Below are 21,010 nucleotides of genomic sequence, written 5' to 3'. Positions count from 1 at the left end.
TCTAATAAATAAATAAATAAAATATTGCTGAAATTTATGTAGTTGAAGCAACACAAAAATATATTTAGTATATATAGCATCCGCAACAATTTGGGCAGTATGAAAATGTGGTTAACCAGTAGAAAGGTAACATTACTGATGGATGGATGGTTTGTGGCTTTTTTTTATGGCATTAAGCCACAATTTATGACTATATTGAACACAGCTAGTCTATTCATCCTGGCACTAAATCTGTATTAACATGTACATTATGGTTGGTGTGGCCAAAGGTGGTTGATAGAGACTTTATTATAGGAATACGTTGTAGTTAAATATTTTTTCTTAGGTGTCTATTGCTAAGTCCCTATATAGCAAAACAGGTTTCTTTGATTTTGCTTTAGCATAATACAAGTAGAGCTCACTTATTGACTGCCTTGTTCAGCAATCATTCAAAGTTACCAAGATGATGAAAAAATAACTTTACAATCAGTGCCTGCATTTGATCTGAGTATCCCCACATAAACCCTGTGGTTTTCCTTTCTTCCCCATCTTATTGATGTCCAATGATACTCAAATTATGTATTTTGGTAACAGTTTTAAGGTCTGGTGCCTCTTTGGTAGATATTCACAATCCATTTCCTGCCTATGGCCTTGCATCTCTCAACTATTGTCTCTGATCACTGGTTGGCATGTCCAGCTTTTAGAATGAGACTATAGCCTTAGTCCCAGAGGTACGTTTTATGTCCTCATCCAGATGCCTCTTCTGCATCTTTTAGAACTCTAGATACCAAATGCATTTCCCTTTGCAGCAGAGGCGGAGTAACGACATGGACACAGAGAGCTGGATTTAAAATGGGTCATTTTTATTAATTAAATTTGCATAATTTATTCATTAAATTAGCATAAATTTAAATAAACCCTAACAAGGACCCGCAGGGTCAAACAATTACTTCTGGGGCGGAAAATGACATCAGAAAAACTTACGGGGCAACTTATGGGCGTAGCTCCATGCTGATCCAGGTGAAGGGCCCCGCCCTCACCTGGATCCCAGTCATGCACCTGCATGTGGGAGGTCTCGCCGTCAAACCCCTGCAAGGGGATAGAAATGGGCGGGACCCAAAGACAGGTTCCCCCCAATTGGTCAGATTGAGCTAAAGGCACCATGACCTTTGGAGAGAACCTGTCAATCATCCCCAAAGATGCCCAACGGAGAACACACAGTTGCTAAACACCACCCAATTTTCCTCCCCTAACCTACCTACCCAAGCCACACTGACTTTGGAAGATTTAAGACCAAAGGTAAGCCAATTAGACTAATCAGGGAGGCAAAGCACCCCCTAACTGCCATCCGTCACCACAGTGTGGAATAGGCGAAAAAATGGTTGCAGAAAATGCTGGGGCTGCCAAAAATTCCTATTCAGCCCCCTAAGGGCAACCCACAGTGGCACACTGAAAGATAGGGAGGGAGGGAGGGAGGGTGAAAAGGAAGGGGCGTCGTCAGGGGCGAAAAGGAAGCCCCGAGCCTGCACCGCCTCTTATATAGGGCTGGTAGGCTCTGCCCCCTGACGACGTCATCGGCTAAGGCCGATGAACAAAAATGGCCGGGATCTCATGAAATCTCGCGAGATCCCAGCCTTCAAGATGGCGGCTGTGCCGAGGGCCGTGTCTCCCTGGCTCTGCAGCAAATCCGGGCTGGGGTTGACTCACCGGCCGCGCATTTCAGGATTTTAGTAAGACATGCTACCTTATATGTATAAAGTAGGATATATGGCACATGTAAATCTATATACAAATGAGAAAAACTACAGAAATATTGCAGTCATTAATTGAAATCCCCACTTTTTTCTGACTCATGTGACAAATCATATATTCCAGTTAATGCCATTAATTTTTGATTCATGATCTCATAAGCCAAGTCTATCAAAGCTTTATTCCTAAATTAACAGTTAGTAAGTATGCTCATTCCCTTAAGTGAATTAAAAAAATCTCAGCCTTCAAAATTGACACAATGATACAATGAAAAATCCAATTACACTGAGCAGCAAAGTATCCTTATGAATTATTTTAATATAATAAAGTCCAGTGTCCAGGCAAACTCTGGAGACATGTTGCTAAAGAATACTACATTATTAATAGTGGTAAGGATAAGCATTAAACAGCCATTAATAATATACTGATAAGAACGTAAGTTGTATATTTAATAAGATTATAGTATATTTTAACAGTTTTTCCGTTTCCTTCAATAACCTGCAATGTTGCTACACCTAGAATTTTATACTGCAATGTTTTCTAATGACTTTCGATTTTTGTTATTTAATTGGGATATTACAGTTTGCAAGTTGAAATATTTATTAATCAGTAGAGTTCATTTGAAGAAATTTTGTGAAAATATATTTGAGCTAGATCTTTAATGTTTGGAGTTGACTTCAAATGTACAGAGCTAACCTTGATGAAAGAATAGAAAAATATTCAAATAAATATTCAAGTAAACGTCCTTAGGAAGAACCATTATCTAAGTCAGTTATGGCGAACCTATGACATGGGTGCCACAGCTGGCACGCAGAGTCGTATCTGCTGGCACATGAGTCGTTGCTCTAGCTCAGCTCCGATGTGCATGTATGTGCTGGCCAGCTGATTTTTGGCTCACACAGAGGCTGTGGGAAGCAATTTTGACTTCCAGAGAACCTCTGGGGGAATGGGGAAAGGCATTTTTACCCTCCCCTGGCTCCAGGGAAGCCTTTGGATCCTGGAGAGGGCAAAACCCAAGCCTACTGGGCCCTAGAGAAGTTGGAAAACAGGCTGTTTCCAGCCTCCAGAGGGCCTCTGGGGGACAGGGGAAGCCGTTTTCGCCCTCCCCATGCATTGAATTCTGGATGCATGATAGCACATGTCTATGCTCTTTTGGCACCAGAGGAAAAAAAGGTTTGCCATCACTGACCTAAGTAAAAAGTACTGAAGCTTTTATTTAAGCCAAGAACAGCAAGATAAGATTTGGAAACAGCTTGGGAAGATGTTTCTCTAATTCATATGGATATAAGAAGGAAGAGGTGTAGAACACAGTGAGATTTTCAGGTTACAGCCAATCTCAATAGAAGTAATTTTAGCCTTTCTGGGGAGTTGATTTCCTGATCTTGTTTATCTAGTAGGTCTGACAACTTCATTGAAAGGCTGACATCAGATGAATGAAAAGATGACTATTCAACAGCTTTATTAAGGTTAAGAAAACTGAAATGTCTTTAAAATTAACTGGAATCTCTCCCCAGTTTGCACCTACAGAGGATCAAACATGATTTCTGAGAAAAGTATTATGAAACAGTTCTTTTATCAGGAATAAAAAAATCAGGCATGAAATTTGGCAGAATCAAGCCTTGAATCTACTAAAGGCTGCCCTAGCAGTTTGTACATCCTTATCCAGTAATGATTTTGTTTATGTCCTTCAAGCTTTTGTTGAGTATAAATGGCCTTTGGGCTGGAAAACAGTGAAAGGTAACATATGTCAACCATCCCATCCTGGTCAATTAGAAAAGAAAGATTCCTGGCCCACGGTTAGCCAAAGTTGTTACAGAAGAGGCAAAAGTGGATCTGAGATTTTCACATGCAAAAGATACAGTTAACTTTCCCTTGTTCCTGGCCAACCCTCTGGTTATCATTCAAAGTCCACTTAGGTGTTAACAAATTGTTTGGGAAATGGTCCCTGTTCTTTGTGTGCTTGCCAGCCTCAGTATTATTTTAGTGTGATCTTGAGGAGGCTACTGCTTCCCACAGGATGGGATACCTTGGTTTTGATTCTTCCTGGCTAATTCTGTGCATCCCTACCCCCACTTTACAGATGTCATGCTGTCAGCCTGCAGTTCATAACTTAGCAAAATGACAGCCATGACCGGTTCCACTACTTTCCAGGATAAATTTAATGGCAAGTGAGATACCAGCTTGTATTTTTTTAAGAGAAGAAGCATGTTTTCTTTTTAATTTTCAACTGTATAAATCCATTAGGAAAATAGGACAGGCAATTTCTTCATTTCCACTACACCTGTACAAAGGCTGGAAAAATAAAGAAAGGCAAACTGAGACATAATCAGTTTGGCACTCTTATCTTAGTTTGGCACTCTTATCTTATAACTGACAACTTCACTTTAGTGGTAAGAAAATCAAGAAGAAGGCTCCCAGAATTACAACATGGATACAGTTCAGATCAGCCCAAAATTTGTCAGCCTGAAGATCAGTTCAAGAACTTAACATCACTGCAAAGCTAAAACTATTTCTTTTTTAAATTTAGATTGGCTATAACAGAATCTTGTAAGTCTGATTGTGTTGTGAACTAGGGAGAAGTGTGTCAGAGCCAGATTCAAACATTATCTGGATGTTTAAGAACAGATACTCCTTGTTACCTTGACAACAGAACTTGAGGATCTCCACCAAGGTTATCTTCATTATTCTTTATACCGCCATAGTGTAAGCTTTATTATTTCCTGGTTTCTTCCAGATATATTGGCACATGGCCAGGGTTTTTTTGTGGATTCTTTCTCCTGACAATATCTGCCTCTACTATCCGATCAGGTAGAGTGGGCACATTTTAGGTCCTTTCTATTAAATGAAGTCATCTGATGGAACTTTCTCTTCAGCTATGTTTGCTCTATGGAACATCTTCTTCCTCGCGATCTGGAAATCTATCTTCTTAGCCTTCTGTAAGGCCACAAAGATGTGGCACTTCTCCAAGATACTGTATTGGAACTGAAGTTATTCCCAGCACTTATGTATTCAGGAGAGAAATATTATAGATCCCTGACTAAGTGTAAATGTTTTTATTTTTGTTGAGTCTTCTTATTTTTGTATGTTTTACATGATCACATATAAAACACCATCATGTTGGAGGAGTAAAATCTTGGCCTAGCTGGGAAACCACAGCTGCGATATAAGAATATCTCTAAGAGGGATTTAAAGGACTTGGGAATGGACATTAACAGCGGGGAAACCTAGACTTCTGATTGTTCAAGTTGGAGGCTAAAGAGGCAGCATGGCCTTCTCCATTTTGAGGAGACACTTGTTTGGATGAGGCCAAGAGGCAGTTCCAGAACCAGCGAAATCTGGGGAACAGACAGGGGACAGAATAGATCTGTGCTCAGTGTGGAAAAGATTACCACTCTCTGATTGGCCTTTTTAGCCACACTAGCTGCTGATACCATAGGTATCATAGAGCATGATACCATAGTCTTTCAAGACTGAAGGTTGTCAGTCCAGTATTGGGTTCCTACTTGGACGGGGGGGATGGGCACTCCGGTAGGGAAAATGGCGGTGCATGTGCAGCTCCAGGTGGCTGGCAGGCAGCTGTGCACATCCTTTTGTGAGATTTGGCTTCTGCGCATGTACAGGAAGCAAAATCTCATGAAAGTATGCGCGTCCACACAAGATTTCAGTGACTTTCAATGTCTTTTTTTCTTCTGCGCATGCGCAAAAGCAAAAGAACGTCAAAATCTCATGAGTGTGTGTGTCCCTTCACAAGATTTTGCTCCCTTTGTATGCGCAGAATTAAAATCTCGCTCAGGCGCTTGCATGTGCCCACTAGAAACATTGAATGGTGTGCGGAGCGTTGTGTGGAGCGGAATAATGAGCAGTGCATGGAGTGGCATGCAGAACAACATGCAAAACAGCATGTGGAGCGGTGTGTGGAGAGGCGCGCAGAACGCACCAGTAGCAGCAGGACCCAGCAACTCTCACTGATATGATCACAAGAACAACCTCAGGTTATATTTTATAAGCTTTTATAAAAATATAAAAGTAAATGAAATAAAAACAGACTCTGCATTAATGAATTTATAATTAATGAAGGTTAAAAATTCTATTTACAGTTTCCAAGATTTTGTATTTATCTCAAATAAAGGTACTTTATTGAACTCTGTGTAATTTAAAGGGGGAAACGCTATCACAGTGTTAAAAAGAATTATGGGGTAAATTAATCAGCTTCTGAATTGAAAAGTTATTTCAAGGTGAAATGAAATGTAAGATTGTGATACATATGTATCTAACTCTAACAATATATCTTCTGCCAGTCTTTTGAATATTGATTTTTTTAACCATGCTTCAAATCATATTATATCAGTATTTTTATTATGGCCCTTAAGCTATAGTACATAACAATACAAATACATAAAACCATAATTAATGCAACTAAAAAGTAGACAAAAATGTGCTAAAATTATATAAAATAAATTAACATTTATTTATCAATATCAAACATTACTCTTTTGAAATCTATTTTTATTTAGAGAGGGTGTGAAATCACAAAATACAAAGACTTGCATAAGAAATAGAATTACTATAACAAAAGAAAATAAAGCAGTACCAATAGTACTAGTTCAAGAGCCCTTGATGAACACCATAAGCATTAACAGAATCACAATCAGTCCATTGTAAAAGGCAACTTTACTCAGAACAGGTTACATCTTGTGATAATACCTTTAATACCAACAAACAACAACATCTACCTATCTCAGGTCCTTGGGAAGGACTCAATGGATGGGTAAAAATGTCAAATCCACTCTAATTATGATCCCGCTATATAGAATGCTGGTGAGACCACATTTGGAATACTGTGTTCAGTTCTGGAGACCTCACCTACAAAAAGATATTGACAAAATTGAACGGGTCCAAAGACGGGCTACAAGAATGGTGGAAGATCTTAAGCATAAAACGTATCAGGAAAGACTTCATGAACTCAATCTGTATAGTCTGGAGGACAGAAGGAAAAGGGGGGACATGATCGAAACATTTAAATATATTAAAGGGTTAAATAAGGTCCAGGAGGGAAGTGTTTTTAATAGGAAAGGGAACACAAGAACAAGGGGACACAATCTGAAGTTAGTTGGGGGAAAGATCAAAAGCAACATGAGAAAATATTATTATACTGAAAGAGTAGTAGATCCTTGGAACAAACTTCCAGCAGCTGTGGTAGATAAATCCACAGTAACTGAATTTAAACATGCCTGGGATAAACATATATCCATCCTAAGATAAAATACAGAAAATATTATAAGGGCAGACTAGATTGACCATGAGGTCTTTTTCTGCCGTCAGACTTCTATGTTTCTATGTTTCTAAACATTTGGCTGACGATGAACCATAGACAGACACAGAATAACAGAGGTTTTCTTGGAGGTTTTCAAAGCCAACCCCCTTCTTGAGCAGAAGCCCCTATATCATTCTGGATAAATGGCTCTTCAATCTCTTCTTAAAAGCTTCTAGGGATGGGACACTCACAATTTCGGAGGAAGCAAGCCATTCCCCTGCTTATTTGTTCATTGGGGAATTTCTCTTTGCTTTCAGGTTACTTCTTTCTTTTATTAGATTCCATCCATTGTTTCTTGTCTTGATTACTGCTGCTTTGGAAAATAGTTTGACTCACTCATCCTTGTGATGGTTCAATGTGTAGAGTAGCAATACATCCAGGGGTGGGCTACTGCTTGGATCAGGGAGAATGCAGTGGGGTAGTGAAAATGGAGCTCCACCCCAGAGCACCCAATTTGCACTGAAAGATGTTGAAAGAAAATGCAGGGCGCCCTGCATAAGCCACGCCCACAGTGTGGTAGTAAAAATTTTGGTAGCCCTTCACTAAATACATCACAATAAAATCACAAGCAATGGAACTGAAATGACCTAATTATCAAGACATATCCAGATGAAGCCTACAAGAACTGATTTTCTAGTGCCATTCAGGTTTTTTTAAAATACGGCACCAATAAGTTTCTAGATCCTATATATAAAAGAGATAAGTTTCTAGATCCTATATATAAAAGAGATAGAAACAAATTGGGCTCTAAGGATGTAACATTGTTCATTCGCTTCAGATGCCCAGCCTCATCATAAAATAGCCCATTTTGTTCCTCAGCACTGAAATTTATCATGAAAGATTGAGTATCCAATCTCAAGTTTAATTTCCATAAGAAATCGTAATATATTACCCTGTTTCCATAAAAAAGATGTTAGAGGATTTCATATGTAAACTGTAAAGTATTATCATAAAACTTCTGTCTTTAGGCTGGCTCCTTAGAAATTTGTGACTGTAGCTCCAGTGCCACCATCTAGTTGATAGGAAATCATAGGAATTATACCAGATAGGCATTGTTCCCAACTTTGTTCATCATCAGAAATATCAAGCCACTGCCTCCCCCAGAATTAAATATTTTTACTGAAACGTTTTCCTTCTTGCATTTAGCGAGAAAAATTCATACACACAGGACCATACAAGCATCCTGAATATTCTCCCCCAGAAGTATCCGAAATTGTTATTCTCTGAACAAAAAGTAAGTTTCCTTCCTTTAACTTGTTAAAAAATAGTAAAATGGCAAGTGTGCCATGACCTCATGGAGGAAAGGATGCATGATATAATTTAAACCTTAACATCAGACCACCAAAGTTTTATTGGGAAGATGATGTGCATCATTTGAAGGCGTCTGTATCTCCCATTGCAATCATCTATATCACCTCTTCTCGACAGTTTATAGAAGCAATATATTCACTGAATTCATCGACTTGAAGTAAAAGATATGCATGCTTATTATTTCTGCTACATTGTTAACAACATATATAATTAGCATAACTGTGCCAAAATGAGTGAAGGTAAAAGGAAATAAATCTGATTCACATTCACAAATGAAATCTAATAGATCACTTATTCTCAGTTGAGTTGATTTTGAAACTACATTTTATTTATTTATTTATTTGTTTGTTTGTTTGTTTGTTTGTTTGTTTGTTTAGTCCAATACACAATACATATTGAAGAGAATAGGCATGTAGTATTATATATAAAGAAAAGGATAGAATAAAAGATATAAAAATAGAGGGAAAGATATATGAAAGGAAGAAAAGATATATGATATACGAGTTAAGGAGGGACAATTGGACAGGGGACGAAAGGCAAACTAATGCACGCCCCTTACTGACCTCTTAGGAACCCGGAGAGGTCAATTGTGAATAGTCTAAGGGAGAAATGTTGGGGGTTAGGGGTTGACACTACTGAGTCCAGTAATGGGTTCGACAACTCGATTGCTAAAGTCATATTTTTTACAGTTTTTACATATTTCACAATACGAAATATTTGTGCAGGATTTTTAAAACTTTGCTTGGACTCCGAGTGGGATGTATATAATATATAATTGATTTTTCAAAATGAAATCCATTCTTTTAATGAAAAAGCCTGTTTTTAACAAAAATAGTCTCCTGATTTTTCTCCCCCAACCCCTTCCTTTCTTTACTCTATGGCACAGTCTCAAGTAGATCATATTATGCACATGAAGTCATGTACATGAAGTTAATGCTTTGTAGATAATCAATTTTGGATGCATGTTCACATTTCCCAAACAAATTTCTTTGTTCTTCCTTATATCTAGAAGAAAAGACATCCTATTACCTGGAAATCAGTTAGTGTACGCTTCTGTGCTGCGATATTCTGAAAAATGTATTGGCACAGAGAGGTTTACCCAAATCAAGACAATGTTACAAATTACTGCAGGAGTGGGAAAAGCTTGCCATTTGATGTTCTATTGTAAAGTATTTCTAAAAGAGTTTTACATCGCCGATGATGTAAAACTCTTCAACACAACTACTCTCCAAAAAGACCTTGACGCTGTTTCTGAGTGGTCTAACATATGGCAACTCAAAATCTCAACTAGCAAATGCTCTGTCCTACACATTGGGAAGAAGAATCTGAACTCCAAATATGAACTGAATAATCAAATAATCAAATTATCACAGATAATCCCCACTCGGTTAAAGACATTGGTATACTAATAACAAAAGATTTAAGTGCCAAAGCCCACTGCAACAATATAGCCAAGAAAGCTTCAAGAGTTGTAAACCTAATCCTACGTAGCTTCTGCTCTGGCAATCTCACACTACTTACCAGAGCTTACAAAACTTTTGCCAGACCCATCCTCGAATACAGCTCATCTGTTTGGAACCCATATCGCATCTCAGACATTAACACCCTTGAAAATGTCCAAAGATACTTCACCAGAAGAGCCCTTCACTCCTCCACTCGAAATAGAATACCCTACGAGACTAGACTTTCAATCCTGGGCCTAGAAAGTTTAGAACTAAGACGCCTTAAACAAGATCTAAGTATTGCCCACAAGATCATATGCTGAAATGTCCTGCCTGTCGGCGACTACTTCAGCTTCAACCACAACAACAGAAGAGCACACAACAGATTTAAACTTAATATTAACCGCTCCAAACTTCACTGTAAAAAATATGACTTCAGTAACTGAGTTGTCAAAGCGTGGAACTCATTACTGGATTCCATAGTGTCATCCCCAAACCCCCAACACTTTACCCTTAGATTATCCACAGTTGACCTATCCAGATTCCTAAGAGGTCAGTAAGGGACGGGTACAAGTGCACAAGAGTGCCTTCCGTCCCCTGTCCTATTGCTCTCCTATATCTCCTATACCTTTCTTCTATTCCTATATCTCTTCTTCTATTCTTTCATTGATATGTTCTATTACTATACCTTCTTTTCTATTATTTCTTAGATATATTTTACTATGAGTATCTCCTCTATAACCTTCATCATGTATTTTACTATGTGTATATAGATATATACCCACTAAAACCCTCATTGTGTATTGGACAAAATAAATAATTAATAAAATAAAATAAAATAAAATAAAACAAAACAAAATAAAATAAAATAAAATAAAATAATGAAATGAAATGAAATGAAATGAAATGAAATAAAATAAAATAAAATAAAATAAAATAAAATAAAATAAAACAAAACAAAACAAAACAAAACAAAATAAAATAAAATAAAATAAAATACCTAACAGGAGGAAGGGAAATTCAGGCAGATGTTGTATCTAGATCGACTCAAGTAAGTATTTCTGTAACGCGTCTTCTAAAACACCAACAAAACCCATCTCCTTTCTCAAATCATTTTACTCCCAGACTTTTCTAATAACACCTTTGTATTGACAGATGTTCTCAATATCAGGAACAGGAGGTGAGGGAGAATTCAAAAAGCGCTAAGTGTTTTCCCTTAATCATAAGCTGGAGTCTTCTGTTTTGTCTTCATTCCTTCCATTAACTGCCTGTCAGTCGAGGCAACAACTTCCCATCTGGGTTTATCCTGATGCTTCAGTGGCCACTAACGGGAAACTTGGCTCTGCAGCATTCCATATTCCGTTAGGGGATGGACTGGATTTGTAATAAAAATGTCACAATAACTGAACCAAACAAAAAGCCAGCACCCTAGAGAGACTTCGTTTAATCATTCTCTACTGCCAGATGTCAAGAATGTTTCCTGCTTGCCATCAGATTCTTGCTGACATTTGTTCAGACACATGGTGCTGAAAAGATCTCTCTCTTTCTCTCTCTCTGGCTCTTCCCCCTCTCTATATATGTGTTTGCTTGCATGCATGTGTCTGCATATGTAAAAAAATTATGGAGAAGGAAGTTCCAGCTTTACCATCTGATATTTGATAAACTCCTGGGTAAAGAGATATTGAAAAAGCAATAAGCTTGACAATTCTGTTAAGGCTTGATAAAAATGCTGCCGGTTTTCCAAACTGCAATGAGTAAATCAACACTTCCTTGTTAATCATGTCAGGAGAAATAAGATGTGGCTCTTAGTTTGCCTTAGGTGCTGAAATGATCTTGCTCGGCTCGGCTGGAGAAATCTGAGAATAAACAACTTCATCACACTCAAAAGAACCTGCTTCTTGGGGCCAAGCAAAAGATTCTACAGTAAACCTAACTGTCCCTCTGATAACACAGATCTGCCCTGTTTAATATTTGCAAGAAGTAAAGCAAGCTCTTCCGTGCATTTTTACTTGTCTGCCTTACTTGGTACTAAACGAACTTGATCCAGCCACCAATGTTGCTCAAAACATTGGTGGCGATTCTGACTATTGGGACCAGTTAACTGAGAAAGGGAATCAGTTGTTTAGTTGTTAAGATCTAATTGGATATAATAATCAAAGGAAATTCCTTATGCATAAGCAAGAATAATTATGTTCATCTGATATATATTTTATACAGTCAGCAAGAAATGTGTTGCATTTTATTTATGCATTTATGTTACATAACTATTATAAGTGTTCAGATCACAGGTGAATAGATTAATTATGTTCTTTTCAGCTACATGATTAAACCTTACCATGATTTATTCTATTGACATAGAATGAACATATAGGCCTAAGCAAAAAAACTTAAATCAAGAATATCTGAAACAGGATTTCAATAAATTGTTCGCATATCTCTATTTTCAATCAAGGATTTCTTGATTGCAATAATAAATTCCCTACATAATATTAATATTTATGTGCATTGTAGCTTCATATGTGCTCTTTGCTTATGCCTAATATAATAATGTGACATGTTGTTGAAACCCCACATTGACCTTTTCATTATGCTGCACTTCAGCTGACAATCTTCACTTCCTTTCTAAATCGTTTAAATGACAACAAGAAACAACAGTTGAATCTTTAAAAGGCCAAATGATCATAATCTAAAACACAAAATTTACCTTTTTTGCAATTTTTTAAAGAAAGAACATAAAACCATTTTTAACTCAACAAAAAAACCATTTGTATTCTCCAATTCCAAAATATATAACATTTTAAAGGCATGGCTTTCTAATATTATCCTAATATTTGCATATGTTAAGTTTCCTGATGCTAAGAAGGAGCATTTTGCTCTATATATACATATAAAGAGTAATAGAAATAACTTGATTTATAATGAGTTCTGACAAAGCTTCTGAGTTACCCAGTCTTTGAGGAATCCCATAACCTCTGTTCCGTTCTGTTTAGTAAAGTAATTATTTGTAAATTCGGTCTGGGTTGGTCATCAGGACCAGAAGTTTAGCCTTCCAAGTCATTATTTCCTTGAGTCATCCAGCCATCATTTGCACTCCAATTATTTTTACACAACATGCCCAATCTAAGAGGTGAAATCAGCCTAACAGGTAAAATTACTTTGAAGGGTGCCCTGGATAGAAGAAGTCAGGTTTTTGCAACTTAGACACAGGCCGTGCTAATCATGTTGTATAGGGAACACATTGCTGCTTCTATGCATTTAATGTAATTAATTTTAACGTAACAACGTTTCAGTATTCCTAGATCTGAAGGTAAAAATGTCTTCACCAAAATTTGTCAGAAGAGAACCTAGAATAACATTTTGCACTACTTGTTTTATATGGAATTGTTTCAATACATGTTTAGAATAAGTACTTTTAAACACCAGTGTGGAATAAGATATCATGAATCAAATTTCAGTTCAACCTATAAAGGTAGTCTATAATTCAATCACATTCTTTCAGGCTAGCCTGCCTCATGAAACATGTTAAAAATAAAATGTGTTTTGACACAGGCTTATTATTTTGAGATATTTGAAAGAAGGAAATATCCAAGGTGGGTTTTTTCCAGGTGGATATAAACAGTAGAGTTATCACATGTGAACCTCCCTTTTCTATATGTAATACAGTATAGGAATTATTTATAAAAATAAAATTCCCTCTTGAGCACGTTAGACCAAGACCATTGCTACTTCTTTTTATAACTTTATAATTACTAAGCATCTATAGTTCTTTAAAGAAATTCAGGTTTTTTTAAATACAAAAAAATAACTATTCTAATTAAATTAGAATATGTGAGATCCAAAGCAACAGGAATCATGTTTATAATCTTTGACTTATCAAAAATATTTTAGCTTAATAATAATAATTAAAATATATCAAGAGTCAGTTGAATGAGAAGAAAAATTGATCTTTATGGGCTGCCATAAAATGGTCAACCTCAGTACTATAAACCAAAATCTCTTACCTATTATGAAACTTTGTCTAACCATCTCAAAGAGAACTTTCACATTCCTCCATAGTGGGTTTTCCAACCAGTTTGTCAATATAGAAGTACCAACTGGCAGATTCTCAGAAAAGTTTTAAAAAGGGGTACAAGTTGACACATTTTTCTATGAACGACAGCTTTATTTAAGTACTTCTTTTCAAATTCCAGGTGGAAATGACCTCAGTGAGTTCATTTATGCAATATATTAGTAGGATCTACAACTACTACTACTACTTCATCTACTTAAAAGAACTCCATGTGGCCACAATTTAAACTGCTTGTTCCTTAAGCTCCCAACTCTCCTTTAAAAAAAAAAAAAAAAAAAAGTTTCCATTCTACATTGACCATCCTAATAAAGCAATGATTAAAAAGAAGCATTTGTATCTGGAGGGAGATGGGGTAGAGAGGGCTGTCCCATCAAGTATGTCACTTTGTTCTCATCAAATATACCATTGTTTTACAAGAATCATGCAGGCCATGCCCAGGATTTAAAATTCACATCCATAGTATAATTTTTTAAAACAGATTCACTTACCAATTTCCCTAGAGATTTGAGTGAAAGCTTCGACACCACTTTCCCCATAATTCCCTTCTGATGCCAGGGTGGACACATAGTTCCATCCAAGTGCTGTCACAATGTCAACCATCGCTTGGGCTTGATAGGAGTCTGGTGGGACCACACGAGAGAAAAAATCATACCTGGTGTTATCACTCAGTTCTGGAGCTGTAGATGCATAGCTGATTTGAGGTATCTGCAAGGCACAAGCATGAGAAACATATTTCAAAAACTGCAAAGATGACTTGTAACCATAATAACAATACAAGAAAAGGTCCTTCTAATAAAAGATTTGTTAACGCTTTGGGGCTCTTCTTTTTGACATATGCTCCAGCAGAGCATGAGTTAAACATGAGAAAAGTGTTTCTGCAAGGAGCAAAGAATGGGGTTTGATGATTTAAAAAGCTCTTTACAGTGCGATAATTCTGTGTTTTATGAATCATAGAAGCCATAATTCTATGAAAAAGTGCTTATTTCTTAAATTTGTAAATGATGACTCTTATCTAAAGCAACAGGTATAGATAAGAAATACATGATTTCCCAGTTATCACAAATTATCATATGTATTAAACTATTGTAGAACAAATGTGATTATAGTATGTAGGTCAAGTCATAAATAGTAAACCGATCTCCTTTTTTTTTCTTTTTACAACCTTTTAATCTCTTTATTCGTGGTGAGATTGAGACAACTGAGTGAAGCTTTTGCCCAGCTCTTTACTTTTGTTATCTTTTAGTTTTAGATAATGTTTTAGTTTTAGATAACGTTCGACTTCCTTTTATCACTTTGTATCTATTTATATTGTATTTTTATTATTGTTGTAAGCCACCCTGAGTCCTTCAGGATTGGGCAGCATAGAAGTCGAATAAATAAATAAATAAGTAAATCATTGTATTATTTTCTATCAGGAAGTACAACTGTTCTTATGCTTTTATACATTTAAGTCCATTGTGGTTGATTGGCTCATATTAATTTATTTGATTTGTGTAGTGGACAATCTCATGAACTGACTCTGCAGTGAACAAAATTTACTAAATGAAAAAATTAAAATAATATAAATATTAGAACAGGCCTCTCAAATTGGCAACCCACAGGCCACATATGGCTTGCCCAGACTATGGCATGGCCCACACAGGCCACATCTACCCGGGTTCTGCAAAGGCAAAAAACATCATGATATGTCATAATATGAGATGTGATCAGGTTTGACACCCCTGTTTTAGAACATTAAACATTTCCTGGATTTCTACTTTAAAATAATCCTAATCAAAGTAGTCATCCACTATATTGGGCATTTATTGAGTATTTCCCAATAAACTTTCTCATTAGGAAGCAATAATAAATTATGAATTTATTCGTCAGGAAATAATTTCAGTTTTAAAAAAAAGTTGTGTAATCTTGATTTCACTTCATGTGTTTCATCCTTTTCCCTATCCTTCCTTTCCTCCCATCTTTCTCCCTTCCTTCCTTCCTTCCTTCCTTCCTTCCTTCCTTCCTTCCTTCCTTCCTTCCTTCCTGGCTTCCTGTCGTTTGCTTTATGTGGCTATATGATCATCTTGTTGTCAGAATTGTAAGGCTTTATTCAGAATATTTTCCTTGTTTATACAGTTAATGAATCAAATGTAAGCACAACCGCTAGCAACACAAACTGCTGGAGCAGTAACTAGTTAGCAAGCAATAAATTTGCATATACAAAAGTTAGAAAATATGCATTTCAATGCTAACAAATTAGAACATCATCACTCTAGGGAATCATAAGAAATGGCTTTTCAGATTGGACAAGGCAACAAGAATATTTTACATGGGTAAACACACACTAATTATCAGTATTATTATTTCTTAAAGGCCATCAAACTTTGTTCTTTGCAACAAGTGGTAATTTAAATACAATGTTTTATTAATTCCCAATTATTGCGATAGATTATTCTACTTATCTTTCATGTTTAAGATATCTATGAAAATCTAAATTACAAATAAAGAGCTGTGACATACAAGCCAAGAAATTTGGTCAAATACATGTTACAGATAATACTATTAAAAGACAATAAGATTTTTATCAAAATTCATGAGGATATTTTTTGACAGACAGACAGATACAATTTGCAGCTCTCATTATCTAAATATCCAGAATTTAGATAGTAGGCTTAAAAAGCTCCCCATCTCACATGTTTGTTAAAAAAAAATTAATTTTATAGAATATATCACTTTCTAGATAGAAAAGGTGCTGTAGTCTATCAATCCAATAATAAATATATACATAAAATAGTGACTTAATTCAATCCAAATTGTGCATAGTAGATTTTACTGCTGCGCTAAAGTATGTGCTGATACTAAATGTATTCTATTATCACTTTATTAATTATTCATTTGTAAAAATTGAAATGCCTTCAGTAATACTGTGCAGAACTACATTATAGGTTACAAACAGGACATCTCTCAAAAGTTGCCAACCAGAAATTAATACAGAACAGTATATTTTGTATCCTGAGTTGGAAGAGGTGAATTATTTTGGCATATGAGACTAACATCCTCAGAAAAGGCACTCCAAAGGAAAATATAATATCAAACAATGTGTTGTCCTTTCATGACATCAAAATTTGTTTGCTGAAAGAGCTGTTTTTTGCTTAATGGTGGGTCAACTTTGTTCGTGCAGCTTTTTCATACAATTTAATAGTAATTAAACTCTATCAACTATTTTTCAGTCAAGTACAAACTGGTTTAGATCAAGGCAACAAAAGTCTATTTGAAGATTTATGGTACAATAGGCCTATAGCAGCATTTTGATACACTATTTCCCTCTTGTTAGCAACTTGTAATAATTTACAATAGATCTTGTTAGGAATGTTTCCAGGTAATTTTTCCCCTTCCTTTGATGTGCAGTATCATCTTAAAAGCTCTTAAAGATTTAATCTTTCATGATTTTAAACATGTTTAATAATTTCCAGAGAGAGTTGGACAATTTTTTCACCATAGTAAGAGAAAGTCAAAACATTTGAGACCCGAGGCAGAAAATACTTTTTCACAAAACAAAGCAATACTGACTATCTATCAGGTTCAGGTTATATTCTGATTTAGGTTACACTCTAAAATGAAGAATTATCATGTGAAAAAAATCTTTACAATTTGACAAGGTGTTCTGCCGGCTTATGACACAAGCTTTCAATTAAAGGTAAAAGTAGCCAAAACAGACACACACACAGGAAAATGCAACAATAGTTTCTTTATCCAAAGAAAAATAGAAGCAAAACTTCTTTTTTAAATTCAAAGGGATTTCTTGTAAAAACAAAGCACACTTGAATGAAGTGAGATAACAAAACTCCAGTCAATTAACCAGTAACTGTGAAATTCGTCCCAGCCAATGTTCTTCAGACATTGTAAAACTCACTATGATTTATGGTCAAAGTCCTGAAATCCAAACAGAGTCCTGAGAACAATCCTGAACGGCAAGTCAAGGTTCACAAGTACGATCAGAAAATCTTCCACACTGCAAGGCCGGCACGCTGCCTATTTAACAGCAGCCCTAATTACTTGAACCCCACCCAACCACAGGTAGACTCTCTTAACACCTGTAATACTTTTGAAGCTGTTCTCTCCTATGCATAGCTCTATGCATGCGTGGGTCTATCATTGTTTCCTCATCAGAGTCTATCGAAGATAATGAGGACTGGCTTCTTCCTGGGCTGTCTGCCAGGCCCCCCTCTTCCATCTCACAGACACTTCCTTCTTCAGATGATAATTCACTGGCTGACTCTGTCAGCAGCAAAACAGGCCTGTGACATTTGGATGTTTCCCCCACCTCCACCTCCACAGTCCTTGGGGCAGGAGCTAGATCAGAGCTAACCACAACACAAGGTGCGTTCTTTTTCTTGCATTTTCTCATCACATAGCTGAACATAATTCAACTATTTACATAGATTGTTATATCCATAATCTCTTCATGAAAAATAGGTAGGTAAATTGATAGATATGTAGATAGCTCAAAACACAGACTTATTTCAATTATCCATATTCCTAAACAGCATGACCATCTATGATACAAAGTGTTACAGTGGGTGAATGGAAGAAGCAGACGGAACTGGCTTCAAAACAAGAGCTCTTTATTCAGCAACTATTTACAACCCAGCAAAAGCTCTGTCTGGTAGCCAGGCCTTTTATAGGGAGCTATCAGCTAGTCCAGCCAATCAGCAGTCAGTATTTTCCCTCCAGAATGGAGGACCTGACTGAAGCCTATGTGCTGTACCTTATAATTATTTCTTTATTATATAACTTTAAAAGAATTAGCACAGTACTAAATATTTAAAACTTTTAATATTTAAATTTCTATTTGGAAGTTGAAATCACGAAGCTATTAAAATAGTACAAAAGAAATTAGCATTGTATTTCCAATTCTTTAATGTTCAATTGATAGTAGATATTCAACAACTAGAAATTTCCTCTAATAGAACAGTTGATATTCAACAACTAAAACTTCACACATTGCATTTCTAATTGTTAAGATACATTAAAAGCCTACATTGTTTGAAGATTCTTCACTGCCAGTTTAAATGGGTGAGCAGTGTGGTCGGGCGGTAGGAAAAGCAAGTAGGATGCTTGGCTGCATAGCTAGAGGTATAACAAGCAGGAAGAGGGAGATTGTGATCCCCTTATATAGAGCGCTGGTGAGACCACATTTGGAATACTGTGTTCAGTTCTGGAGACCTCACCTACAAAAAGATATTGACAAAATTGAACGGGTCCAAAGACGGGCTACAAGAATGGTGGAAGGTCTTAAGCATAAAACGTATCAGGAAAGACTTAATGAACTCAATCTGTATAGTCTGGAGGACAGAAGGAAAAAGGGGGACATGATCGAAACATTTAAATATGTTAAAGGGTTAAATAAGGCTCAGGAGGGAAATGTTTTTAATAGGAAAGTGAACACAAGAACAAGGGGACACAATCTGAAGTTAGTTGGGGGAAAGATCAAAGGCAACATGAGAAAATATTATTTTACTGAAAGAGTAGTAGATCCTTGGAACAAACTTCCAGCAGACGTGATTGGTAAATCCACAGTAACTGAATTTAAACATGCCTGGGATAAACATAGATCCATTGTAAGATAAAACACAGGAAATAGTATAAGGGCAGACTAGATGGACCATGAGGTCTTTTTCTGCTGTCAGACTTCTATGTTTCTAAATATTGCATTATTACTACTACTAGCCACAATTACTTTGGGTTTAGAGTATTATTTTTTTGTGTATTTCCTATTCTCCATTCTGTTTACGACCAAGGTGCAGGTTACAGAGGAGATAATGACTACTATTTCCTCAGGTTGTGCTGAATGGATTGCAATAAGTAGCTTCGGAAACATTCCTTTCTGAACATGGAGAGTGATATTAATAGTTGAAAAAATGAATTTTTTATTTTAATTTTTTTTTAAAAAAAATGCCTTGTTTCATGGCTTTCCACATTCCCAATATAAAGATAGGCTTTAACATCCAAAATATACTTCATACAAAGAAAAAGATTTCATTGTAAATGTCTATTTATTTTGTGTAAAATTTATATGTCATGAGTTCATCTCCAAACAGAAATATAGAAAGAATTTAAACCAAAAAAAAAAGCCAAAGGAGCCATTTAAAATACACAAGGGCACATATATACATATGTACAAGCACAAAGCAGAAATAAACAACAAACCGCACATAGCAGCACAAAGCAGAATATACTCCCACCACGAGGTAAAGGCAAAGAATGAATAAGCTATCCAGCATCATCATCGGGAGAGAGTGCTGGCGCCCTCCTATGGCGAACCAGCCAAGTCCTTAAAGATATATTGCATCTATAAAGGTACAAACTACAGGTGGAACATTGATCTGCTTTTTGTGCTCCAGAGTTTCACGAAACTTCCCTAAAGGCTCCAGAGTGCAAAAGAGAGGCACAATGGGCAAACCAGAAGTCCATTTTTCCAAATTTCTGTTGTGCCTGCTTTTTCACCATCCCAGGCTTCAATGAGGCCTGTGGACATGTGCGAGGATGGGGGGATTGTGAACATGTTCAGGAGTACTACAGGGGGGTGCGCATGCATGGGGGGGTAGAGAATCGTTGTGGGCACATGCGTGCATGCTAGCACATGCACACACATCCTTTTAGCACGCAAACCAAAAAAAGTTTGCAATCACTGCACTAGGGACAAATAGCACACAATATGAAAAATGTTTCACAGTCTTTTGGAGGAAGAGGAGGATGAAGAGGACCTATCCATTCAATAATGTCCAATTCTCAACAATTCTATGGATCAGTTCTCAACACATTGTTCTATCATTTATAGCTTCTTTCAAGTGATTTGTGCCCTTGTTTGTGTCACCTTTAGTGGTGTCTAATCTGTTAGAATTGTTAGTACTCTGTCAAAACAGTTGGTAATATATAAACAAGCCAATAATGTTTGGTTGTATGGATTGATGTAATATAGCTTTAAAATATATGCTATGTTCTAACTGGCTGTAGTATTGCAAGTTGCAATAGGAGAGAACTAGAGATCATATCCTATTCTCTCTGTTGTTTTATTCTGATTGACCCTTTGACTTGATAGTGATCTCTGTATTGCGCTCTGCTATTCTCTCTGATATTCTGATGTGTTTGTAATCTGTAATATCT

General features: G+C 36.4%; 1 protein-coding gene across 1 annotated transcript in view; it reads right to left on the bottom strand.

Annotated features, from left to right (window-relative positions):
* The window catches only part of GRM8 (glutamate metabotropic receptor 8), a 683,451-nt gene that overhangs the window by 536,667 nt on the left and 125,774 nt on the right, over positions 1-21,010 (bottom strand). The window contains exon 2 of the mRNA XM_070755423.1: positions 14,353-14,569. Coding sequence (XP_070611524.1) covers positions 14,353-14,569 — 217 coding nt within the window. The remainder of the gene's footprint in view (positions 1-14,352; positions 14,570-21,010) is intronic.

This window comes from Erythrolamprus reginae, chromosome 6 (genome assembly GCF_031021105.1).
Source record: "Erythrolamprus reginae isolate rEryReg1 chromosome 6, rEryReg1.hap1, whole genome shotgun sequence".
NCBI classification, from domain to species: Eukaryota; Metazoa; Chordata; class Lepidosauria; order Squamata; family Dipsadidae; genus Erythrolamprus; species Erythrolamprus reginae.
This window is presented reverse-complemented; position numbering and strand designations above follow the sequence as displayed.